The following is a 12,670-nucleotide window of genomic DNA, read 5'->3' as shown; positions in this document are numbered from 1 at the left end:
ATAGCAAAAAAAATTTAAAAAATAAGAATCAAAGTTCTCAATATTACAGAATAGTTGAGTAATACAGTGATAACTGGATGGAGAGCTGGATAGCTAGAAGCTTTCCACTCTATGTAGTTATTTCAGCTACACACAATATCACCCTAGGGATATCTTTGGCTTTGAAATACTAATACAGTTGAGAGGTGAGTTCTATTCAACTGTACTGAGCTATACATGAGAACAAATTTAGGTGTTCATAAATAAGTCCATCTCATGGTATATATATTAGGTGGATCACGGCTAGTTTCCAGAAAATCTATTAGTACTTCCTATACAAGTAGACATTATTAACATTTATGAGATGCTTGTTTATTACAAAATATTTTTAAAATACTAATGAAACTTCCATATTTACAGATTATTGGGCATTTTTGCCCAATGTTTTGACCCATGAATTAGCAGTGTGAGTCTTTCCTGCCCCAGAGAAAGGTAGATCACTCCTAAATTTCATTTTTGACCAAGAACCCATATCACAAGTGGATGGCTAAATGAGCAAATGTTTATTTCAAGGTCCTTGCATAAGGAATACCTCTGTGGCTGTTTTCCAGTCATGGGTCCTGTTACAACCCATTGGCTACTTGGATTGGTTTCACCCTTCTCAACAGCTCGGAAGTGGCAGAGACTGAAATGTTGATCTGATTTCCAAGCTTGTACATCATCTCCTACTGTCAACTTCTCACCAAACCTAAGTACCACAAGTTCACTCATCAATGAAAAAGATGATTGCCAGCAGAGATACAGCTGAGTTTGTTTTCTTTTATAAGACATTGCTTGGATGACCAGTGGAATATTTGTAAAATGAAAATGAGGAAAATATCCTTGTAATATATTTTGAAGTTTCTTCAAGTATGACTCAGACTTTTTTTCTCCCTTTCAGATACTTTTTGTGGAGAAAATATGCATTTGACAACTTATCCTATCTCATGGTCAAATGTAATTAAAATCTGGTACAATGAATCTAAATATTTCAAGTACGGGGAATGGACATCAACGGATGATGACATAACATTTGAGCATTACACTCAGGTAACCTGCGTACTTGCAAATATACACATTGTTTAAATGACTATAAGCATGTGTGGAAAATAGGTGACTGAGAAAATTATTCTACCCACTTTTCGCAAACTTACACTTGACCCACTGAGTTCCTATTATAATTTGAAACATAAGGAAATGTGATTCCCTCAACAGATAGCTTAGAGAAGCTGCTTAACTGTTTAGTCTCCTTTTTTATACATTTGGACTTTTGGGAATTAACAAAATCATAAAACATCAATGTCACTTATAAATTACATTTCTAATATGTGTAAAGAATGAAAATAATGGTACCTTATAATACAGAGAATCCTCTTCTTCCTAGTTTATTTTTATTATGGTAAAATTATATGTATATATGTATGTATGTGTAAAATATATACATATATTATTTTTATTTATCATATATAATTATTTTCATATATATATAACACATAATAACTATTTGGATATGCACATATGAATATATTTTATAAAATTTTCCATTTTAATCATTTTAAAATTATGTAGTATTAATGTTCAGTAGCATTAACTACATTCAAATTGTTATGAAGCAATCACTACCATACATCTTCACAACTTTTCACCTTCCCAAACTCTGTACCCATTAAACAATGACTTCCCATTTCCCCCCCTCCCCAGCCTCTGGCAAGCACCATTCTAGTTTCTTTATCTATGAATTTGATTACTCTAGATACCTCATATAACTGGAATCATACAATTTTTGTCCTTTTGTGTCTGCCTTATTTCACTTAGCATTATATCCTCATTTGATGTTCATCCATGTTGTAGCACGTGCCATAATTTTACTCCTTTTTAAGGCTGAATAATATTCCATTGTATGTGTATATCACCTGTTTTTTATCCATTCATTCACTGATGTGTATTTAGGTTGTTTCTACTTTTGGATATTGATAATAATGCTGCTATGAACATTGGTGTGCAAATATCTGTTCATATCCTGCTTTCAATTCTTTTGAGAAATGGAATTTCTGGATCACATGGTAATCGTATGTTGAATTATTTGAGGAACTGGCATACTGTCTTCCACAATAGCTGCATTATTTAACATTCCCAGCAGCAATAAAATTTCTGATTTCTTCACATCTGTGCTATATTGGTCTGCTTGGACTTCTATAACAAAGTACCACAGGCTGGATGGACTAAACAACAAACTTATTTTCTCACAGTTTTGGAGGCTGGAAGTCTATGAACTTCTGCAGCATAGTTGGTTTCTGTGAGAGCTCTCTTTCTGCCTTCTTTTCATTATATCCTTGCACAGACTTTCCTTTCCTTTTGTCTGTGCGGGCTTGCAGAGAAAGAGAGAAAGAGAGTGAGAGCATGAGTGTCAGCACTCTGGTGCCTTTTCTTATAAGGACATGAGCGCTATCAGATCATGGTCCCACCCTTAGAACTTCATTTAACCTAAATTACTTCTGTAGAGGTTCCATCTCCAGTTAGAGTTGCTGGGTTATATCAGATTATTTGGGTTTTTGTTGCTGAGTTGTAAGAGTTCTTTGTATATTCTGGATATCTATGCTTTAGCAGGTATATGATTCCACATAGAAGTGAGATCATTAATTCCTATTACATAGACTGCCTATTCACTCTGATGATAGTATCCTATGATGCACAAGGTTTTAAATTTTGATAAAGTCCAATTTATCTATCTTTTTTTTCCTTTTCTGTCTGTGCTTTTGGTGTCGTATCCAAGAAATCACTGCCAAATTCAATATCATGAAGTTTTTTTCCTTATGTTTCCTTCTAAGAGTTTTTTTATGGTTTTAGCTCTTACACTTAGGTATTTAATCCATTTTGAGTTAATTTTTTATATGGTGGAAGGTAGGACCCAATTTCATTTATTTGCATGTAGATACCTAGTTTTTCCAACTTTACTTGTGGGAAGGCAGTCCTGTCCCCACTGAATCATCTTGGCATCCTTGTTGAAAATCATTTGACCGTATATGTGAAAATTTATTTCTGGACTCTATTTTATTTCTCAGGTTTATATGTCTAATGTTATGCCAGTACCACTGTTTTAATTGCTGTAGCTTTGTGGTAAGGTTTGATATTAGAAAGCATAAGACTTCCAACTTCTGTCTGCTTTTTCAAGCCTGCCTATTTAAAAATCATAGACTTAATCATTTATGGATAGCAATGCAGATATTCTAAGTAAAAGACTAGCAAATAGCATTCTGATTTTAAAATTGACACCCTTGGACAAAAAGGATATGTTCTAGGAATCCAAGAATGTTATAACATCAGACTATTTATTCATATAATTTGCCTTATCAAACAATTAGAGGATAAAAATAGAATGATCACCCTTGGAGCTAAAAATCTGACAAATTTGTGATATCAATTCCAACCTTATATTTCTTTCAGATAAAGGTAGCCTAGACCCACTATTTACATCCAAGACCATTAGTTCCATCACACTCAGATAGTAACTTAATATTTCCTCTTCCAAACACTTAAAAAAATTATTATCCAATTCCCATGATACACCTATGAGGTAGAAGATAGTATTATTTTATCCCATTTTACAAATAAAAAAATAAAATTTCAAAACGTAAACTGGTAAATACCATACAACCAGGAAGTGGTAGAGATAGAATTTGAAACCAAGATGTTTGGTCTCAAAGGCCAACTCTACTCTATGCCATGCTTCTGCTCTGATGATTAAGTAAAGTTCCTCCCATGGTTTGATTTTGATATAATTACCAACAAGCCTTCATCATGTTACCTGATTTTCTATATAGATTTGATAATAGAGTGAGCCAGGATTAAGGATGGCCAATAAGTGTGCATATGTATGTGTGTTATCCAGACACATGGAAATCTTTCTGTTTCTATGACTTCCTAATAAGCCATGCTCAAAGCATCCTAAAAGCAAACATGTTTATTTTCAACCATGAATAACAGTATTCGTATTGTAATCATTTAGCAAAAGTCAAATTATTAATAAAATAATCTCTTTATCATTACAGATTGTTTGGGCCACTTCTTACCTCACTGGCTGTGGAATATCATCATGCGACAAAAGATTGTCAACTCAGTATCTCTATGTTTGTCACTATTGTCATGAGTATGTATTATACAGTTTGGTTTCACAAAGCCTTTAGAAATATATCCCTCTTACATAATCCAGTTTCTCAAACAATATAAAAGAAAGCTCAAATAAATATTTCATTTCAGTTAAGCAGAACTTTAGGGATAAAATGTCATTTAGCCAATACCTAAAAACATTACACACACACACAATTTTATTTACATCATATTTTTAAAATAAATTTATATTTATATTTCATTAATAGAATGTCCAAATTCAAAGCTATTACCAGTAGTCTTGCTCTGTGTTATTGATTAGCATAAGCAAAAAAACAACGATATTTACTTCAACAATCTAGAGTATATTTAGAATGCAAGGGCAGAAATATAGTGGAGTATCAAGAAAAAACAAATGGAAAAATTGAAGTGTTCTTGTTAGTCTAACTATTGGTATATGCCTTTTCTTTAGAAATTAAATTTACATGTTATCAAGGTGTGAGTAACAACTCCTAGAAGAGATAATCTGATTGCTTCAGTGAAGGGCAGGTGGACTCCTTTGCCCTACCAACTGCAATTGCTCTTTAAGCAAGATCAATTTCAGACAAAGATGATTGTAGGAGCCCACAGGAGCACACTGTGTGGCTCCAGTGGTAATCATGAGAAATTAGAGATTGTTAAAAGCTTGATATAGTCCTCTAATAGTTCACTACAAATGCCTGTTTAAATATACTCTGCTAAGGAAAGTTAATGAGTGGTCTGCATTTGTCTCCTTCAGCTAGCCATACTTAAATAGTTGAGTATGCAAATTTTCCATCATACTATGAGCTCCAAGCATGGTGTTTAACTGCTATCCCCCATTATTTTGTGTTGCAAAATAAAAAATGTTCAATATGAATCAGTGAAAATTATTTATCTGTTAATAGGCTACAATATTTATACTTTAAATGAGGCCTCCAATATCAGTGTAGATTCAATAGATATATTTATATAAGAGCTCTATATATGACTTATTTTCTGATCTTATCATTACTTGATTTCAGTAGTTAATATTTGTTATGATTTTATCTATATAATTAGTACTGAAGACAGTAAGATCTCTTTGCATCTATAACACATCCATTGTACTAAATCTTTCAGGGGCTGGTGGTGGTTTCTGGTGAACTGACAATTACACAAAAATAAAACACATAGAGCTGTGATAGAGAATATTCTGCAGCAAAGATTAGGCCAAGAGTCTGACAAAAGCCCTTACTGAATTAAGTAGTAAGTTTCTTCTTTAAAGTGAAATTTTGGGGCACCTGGCTGGCTCAGTTGGTAGACCAGGTGACTCTTGATCTCCGGTTCATGAGCTCAAGCCCCACATTGGGCATAAAGCTTACTTTAAAAAAGAAATGGAAAAAAAAATAAAATGAAATTCTAGCAATTCACATATCAAAGGGAAAAATATCAACTAGAATGTTATTTTAACCAGAACATTTACTTTATTTTTCAACCATATGAAGTAAGAATCAGTTATAATCCACATTGTTTTCTTAGATATCTGCAGGTAAAACTGTCTTCTCTGAATTTCGTATTAGCTTAGAACTAGAAATTCTCATCTATTCTCTCTCCCCAAATCTACCGCTTCAGATTTAGCCATACTGAGGAATTTTCATCTTTTATAATGCTCCATGTGTTTCTACACAAGAGTAACATGCATCAAGTTTCTCATGATACTGTGCAAGATGAATAGAACACCTCCAATTTGACTCACTTAAAATGTTCTTAACATATCCTTTTACATGACTGCTTACCAAGTCCTTATGGGTATAAATAAAGAAAAATGACAAATTATAAATCCCTCTAAAGCTCTTCTGCTTGTTAAGACTTGACTGTTCATAGGTTCCAGTCTTGTTAGAACTTAACTGTCTGAATAGGGTAAATTCTTTCAAAATGTTCTTAGGACCCCACAGTTGCCTGATAAATTGTGATCATTGCAAGTCTAGAAATCTTAAACCTATCTTAAAGATAGCACGGTGATGGGTATTAAGGAGGGCACATATTGCATGGAGCACTGGGTGTTATATGCAAACAATGAATCATGGAACACTACATCAAAAACTAATGATGTACTGTATGGTGACTAACATAACATAAAAAAAGATTATCATCATTATCTAGAAGTGGTTTTCAAAAATTGTTTTCAAAGTTGATTATAAATGGTGAGTAAAATTTTATATGCATTGTCCAAGCATTAATTTTATTACATCACCTTTTCCTTTGTTCTTTTTCTTAAGGGGAAATGATCCTGCCAAAAGGGATAAACCTTATAATGCAGGAAGTCCATGTGGGGACTGTCCAAATGACTGTGAAAATAAACTTTGCAGTAAGTTTTACATTCATTTTGCTTAATGTAGACCATTGACCCAGGAGCCATGTGTCCTTCAAATTAAGGATTTGACAATATTGCACTTTTCTATAACTTTTTTCTGAATCATCACCCAGAAAAAATCAACATTATTTCTTATTTCCCCTCCCTGAGTGACCAAGAAGATAATTGATTAAATCTATTGGAACGGATATTAGAATGTCTAGGCCTAAACTCAAGCCCCTCCCCCCTGCCCTAAAGTTTAATGACCTAATAGGGAAAACCCAGATAAGATGTTAATATAACTATACATTTTTCTCTGCTCTATAAAAAAGTTTCTGGGCTCTCTTATTGCAACCTTGAAATTAGTGTTCTTGGCTTCTTGCTGCTCCATAACTCTCTTACCTGTCTGACCACTTATTAGGGTATGTAATTTCTTATGGAGTGATCCTTATTCTCCCATGTTCCTACTGACACATCAAAAGATATTAGTTGATGGTCACACTGTCCCCTTACAGCATTTCCTTTTATTTCTTAAATAAACCTTACCTACAATGTAGTATTAACCAAATGGGTTCCAATTACATGTTCATTCCCTTAGATAGCAAAAGTTCCTTTTCCTAGAGCCTCCTGAAAACATAGCTCCTAATCCCGGAGTGTAATGTTGATAAGATAATTTTCAACAAGTTTTTAGAGAAATAACTAACCCAGGAAAAATACCCTTTAACTTCAGACTTGGAAGATCAGAAGACTTATTTTCCTACACCTAACCAAGTCACTCTGTTTACTCTTAGAGTAAGGAAAATAGATTCTCTTTTTCAAAATCCCTCTCTTTCTAAGTAGAGAAATAGATAGATATTCCTTTTTCTAAGTCTCATTTATTCTTTCTCTTTTTTTCCCCTTTTTCTCTTACTTTCAACCTCACTTTGTGCATACCATTTCTGAAAAGAAATTGTAGTTGGAGAAAAATAAAATATCTACTAATTACCTATGCTGGGTGGATGGGGTAGGTTTTTTTTTTTTTTTAAAGATTTTATTTATTTATTTGACAGAGAAAGACACAGTGAGAGAGGGAACACAAATGGGGAGTGGGAGAGGGAGAAGCAGACTCCCCGCCGAGCAGGGAGCCCGATGCGGAACTCGATCCCGGGACTCCAGGATCATGACCTGAGCCGAAGGCAGTCGCTTAACCAACTGAGCCACCCAGGCGCCCGGTTTTTTTAATCCAAGATATAAAAGCAATGCTTATAATGCATAAAAAATGTAATTGAAGTAAAATGAGAGTAGGAAAGAGAAAGTATTACTCAAGAAGATTAAATCTATGCCATAAAAGATGCTTATCTTAAACTCTTTGCTCACCTATAAATGCACGAGAAGATGAGAAATATTAAAGAAAGATAGATTGGGCCACACTGGAATGGAAACAATGCTTAAAATATAAGACCTGGATATACAGATATAAGCAGTTTAGTGTAATTCAAATAAATCTTATAAAAACAAAATTCATATTATAAAATAGGGGAAATTACTTATATTAATATAATTTATATACTATAATAGCAGTAAAAGTACTTCTAAGAGGGAAATTCATAGCAATAAATACCTATAATAGCAACAACAACAAAAAAGAGCTCAAAACAACTTAACTTTATTCTTCAACTACAAAATGAGCAAACTAAGCGCCAAGTTAGTAGAAGGAGGAACATAACAAAATTCAAAGTGAAAATAAATAAAATAAAGACTGAAAAGAAGGTGAAAAAGATCAATGAAAGGAAGAGCTTTCATTAAAAGACGAACATAGAAAAATCTTTAACTTTAGCCACACTTACCAGAAGAAGAAGAAGAAAAAGAAGAAGAACAAGGAGGAAGAGGAGGAGGAGAAGAAGAAGAAGAAGAAGAAGAAAAGAAGAAAGAAGAAGAAGAAGAAGAAGAAGAAGAAGAAGAAGAAGAAGAGAGAAAAGAAAATAGAAGATTCAAATAATTACAATTTGAAATTAAAGAGAAGACATTACACCTGATACCCACAAACAAAAAAGGGCATAAGAGTCTGCTATGAATAATTGTATAGCAACAAATTGGACAACTAATTTGAAGAAATTATTGAAGGAATTTATCCTATTTATACATACAACTTACAAAACTAAACTTAAAAAAAAACATACAACTTACAAAGACTAAATTATGAAGAAATAAACATACAGCTCACCAAGACTGAATCATGAATAAATGGAAAATCTGAACAGACTAAGTACTAGTAAGGAGATTGCATCAATAATCAAAACTCTCCCAACTAAGAAAAACCCAGGACCAGATAGCTTCACTGGTGAATTCTACCAAACATTTAAAGAATTAATACTAATACTTCTAAAACTCTGCCAAAAAAATAGAAGATAAGTGAACACTTCCAAACTCATTTTATGAAGCCAGCATTACCCTGATACTAATATCAGATGACACTGCAATAAAAAAAAAAAAACTACAGGCCATTATATCTGATGAACATAGATGCAAAAATCTCAGTGAAAGTTAGCAAACCAACTGCAACAATACATTGAAAGGATCATACACCACAATGAAGTGGGATTAATGCTAGGGATGCAAGAATGGCTCAACGTCCACAAATCAGACAATTTGAAGAATAAAAATCATATAGTCATCCAAATAGATACAGAAAAAGCATTTGACAATATCTGACATTCTTTCATGATAAAAAATCTCAAATTGGGTTCACAGGTATAATGTTACCTCAACATTACAAAGGCCAGATATGAGAAGCCCACAACAAGCATCATATTCAGTGGTTAAAAGTGAAAAGCTTTTCCTCTAAGACCATGAACAAGACAAGAATGCCTATCTTTTTTTTTTTTTTAACATATAATGTATTATTTGTTTCAGAGGTACAGGTCTGTGATTCAACAGTCTTACAAATGAAGGGGAGGAAATCGGAGGGGCAGATGAACCATGGGAGACTATGGACTCTGAGAAACAAACTGAGGGTTCTAGAGGGGAGGGGGGTGAGGGGATGGGTTAGCCTGGTGATGGGTATTAAAGAGGGCATGTAACGAATGGAGTACTGGGCGTTATACGCAAACAATGGATCATGGAACACTACATCAAAAACTAATGATGTAATGTATGGTGATTAACTTAACATAATAAAATTAAAAAAAAAAAGAATGCCTACCTTTACCACTTTAATTCAACATAGTACTGGAAGTCTTAGAGTAATTAGACAAGAGAAAGAAATACAAGTAATTAAAATCAGAAAGGAAGAAGTAAAACAGTATCTACTTGCAGATGACATGATAATATATATAAAATACCATAAAGACTCCATCAGATCGGGGCACCTGGATGGCTCAGTCAGTTAAATGTCTGCCTTCAGCTCAGGTCATGATCCCAGGATCCTGGGATTGAGCCCCACGTTGGGCTCCCTGCTCAGCGGGAAGCCTGCTTCTCCCTCTCCTACTCCCCTTGTTTGTGTTCCCTCTCTCACTGTCTCTCTCTCTGTCAAATAAATAAATAAAATCTTTAAAAAAATTAAAAAAATAAAGACTCCACCAGAAAACTATTGGAATTAATAACTGAATTCAATAAAATTGCAGGATACAAAATCAATATACAAAAATCAGTTATTTTTATATATACTACTAACAAACTATCAGAAAAAGAAATTTTTTTTAAATCCTATTTATAATTGCATCAAAAAAGAATAAAATACCTAAGAATAAATTTCACCAAGGAAGTGAAAGATCTATATAATGAAAATTATAAGATATTGGTGAAAAATATTGAAGATACAAATAAATGGAAATATATTCCATGCTCATGGATTGGAAGAATTAATATTTTTTTGAATTTCCATACTACCCAAAGATATCTACAGATTCAGTGCAATTACTATCAAAATTCCAATGGCATTTTTCACAGAACTAGAACAAATAATCCTAAAATTTGTATGGAATAACAAAAGATAGCCAAAGCAACCTTGAAAAAGAAGAATAAAGCTAGTGGTATCATGCTTCCTGATTTCAAACTATATACAAAGCTATATATAGTAATCAAAACAGTATGGTATTAGCATAAAAACAGGCACATAGATCAATGGAACAGAATGGCTAAATGAACATTATATATATATTATATATATATATATATAATTTTTAAAAAAGAATGGAGAGCCCAGAAATAAACCAATACATATAGGGTCAATTAATTTATAACAAAGAAGCCAAATGCCAAATACATACAAGGGGAAAAGACAGTCTCTTCAGTAAATGGTGCTGGGAAAACTAGACAGACAGCCACATGCAAAAGAACGAAACAGGAATCATATATTACACCACACACAAAAATCAACTCAAATGGATTAAAGACTTGAACGTAAAACCTGAAACCATAAAACTCCTAGAAGAAAACATGGGGCAAACTCCTTATATCAGTCTTGGCAATGATTTTTTGGATTTGACACTAAAATCAAAAATAGCAAAAGCAAAAATAAACAAGTGAGACTGCATCTAACTAAAAAGCTGCACAGAAGGGAAAACCATCAACAAAATGAAAAGACAACCCATTAAATGAGAGAAAATATTTGCAAATCATAAGTCTGATAAGGCGTTAATCTCCAAAATACATAAAGAACTTATAAAGCTGAATAAAAAAAATCCAATTAGAAACCTGGCAGAGGAATTAAACTGATATTTTTCCAAAGAAGATATCCATATAGCCAACAGGTACATGAAAAGGTGCTTAATATCACTGATCATCAGGGAAATGCAGGGATATACTACATACCTGTTAGAATGTCTATAATCAAAAAGACAAGAGATCATAAGTGGGGGTAAGGGTGTGGTGAAAAGGAAACTCTCATGCAATGTTCATGGGAATGTAAATGGGTGCAGTCACTATAGGAAGCCGTATGGAGGCTACTCAAAAAATTAAAAATATAACAGTTATATGATCCAGCAATTTTTCTTCTGGATAGCTATCTGAAGAAAACAAAAACATTAACTCAAGAAGATACTTACAATAGCTTAGGCATGGAAACAACCTAAGGGTCCATTGACCGATGAATGGATAAAGAAAGAATATATATATAATGTACACTGTTCAGCTATAAAACAAATGGAAATCATATCATTTATGACAACATGGATGGTTCTTGAAGGTAGTATTCTAAGTGAAATAAGTCAGACATAGACAAACACCATATGATGTCAATTATATGTGGAACCTAAAAAACCAAACTCACAGATACAGAAAACAGATTGGTAAATTTCAGAGTCACTGGGGAGGGGAGGGTATAATTCTATTGATGTCTTTAAGGAAAGATTATCTCTTTCTTCAGTAATGGTGAATTTTTGAGATAATACTGTGTAAACATGCTTTTTCCTTCCAGCTAACCCCTGCCTCTACTATGATGAATACAGTAACTGTAAGACACAAAAACGAAGTTTTGGATGCAGATCCCAGTCAGTTCAACAGTTCTGCAAAGCCAGTTGCCTCTGTGACAAGGAGATAAAATAATCTTTGTTATTTGCAACTATAATGTGCTGTTGGGGAAATGTCTGCTGGATTACATCTTTTACCTTACTTTGTTTCAGTGGCTTCTGCTAAGTTTCATTTGGTTTTAATTACACCTGAGATCCTAAATTTTACTAATCATATATGGGCATCCGTAGATTTACATCAATGCTGGCCACTTTGACAATAACCTCTGCTAGAGGAGGGTCTTTTTCCCTGTTAACTCCTTCCCCTGCTTTCCCATGTCTCCAACCTTCCTGATGTTGTCTTCCCTGTCCAACTAACATGCACTGTAATTCTTTATTCCATAACTTTACTTCTATTTTAAATTGGTCATTAAAATAATCCACAAAGCAAACGAAGAGTCAAGTATTATTACTTGCAAGGCAAAGTGCTTAGTTGGAGGAGGTTTAAATGTCTCATTGTCTCATTATTATATCTATAAACATTTGTAAAGTGGGAGGGAAATTGTGTTTCCTTACTTTAACAAAATATGTACTCAGCACTGATTACATACAAAATGTAATGCGTAAATAGAGGATATTGTCTCCGGTATTTCAAATGAAGACGTAAATATTTAGTGAATCTGAATATTAAAGAAATCTGGTGAAGTGTATGATGACACAGAGATCCCAGTACCTGTTATTTTGTTTTCAGTTTCAGGTTTTTTTT

At 33.3% G+C, this 12,670-nt stretch overlaps 1 protein-coding gene across 1 annotated transcript in view; it reads left to right on the top strand.

The window, feature by feature from the left end:
- Positions 1 to 12,356, top strand: part of CRISP1 (cysteine rich secretory protein 1) — a 32,430-nt gene extending 20,074 nt beyond the window's left edge. Inside the window, exons 5-8 of the mRNA XM_081827569.1 lie at positions 900 to 1,068; positions 4,068 to 4,165; positions 6,405 to 6,493; positions 11,874 to 12,356. Of these exons, the coding sequence (XP_081683695.1) occupies positions 900 to 1,068; positions 4,068 to 4,165; positions 6,405 to 6,493; positions 11,874 to 12,001 (484 nt within the window). The 3' untranslated portion in view covers positions 12,002 to 12,356. The remainder of the gene's footprint in view (positions 1 to 899; positions 1,069 to 4,067; positions 4,166 to 6,404; positions 6,494 to 11,873) is intronic.
- Positions 12,357 to 12,670: the final 314 nt, after the last annotated feature.

This window comes from Leptonychotes weddellii, chromosome 8, assembly GCF_054177405.1.
Source record: "Leptonychotes weddellii isolate Sample4059 chromosome 8, ASM5417740v2, whole genome shotgun sequence".
Taxonomy (NCBI): Eukaryota; Metazoa; Chordata; class Mammalia; order Carnivora; family Phocidae; genus Leptonychotes; species Leptonychotes weddellii.
This window is presented reverse-complemented; position numbering and strand designations above follow the sequence as displayed.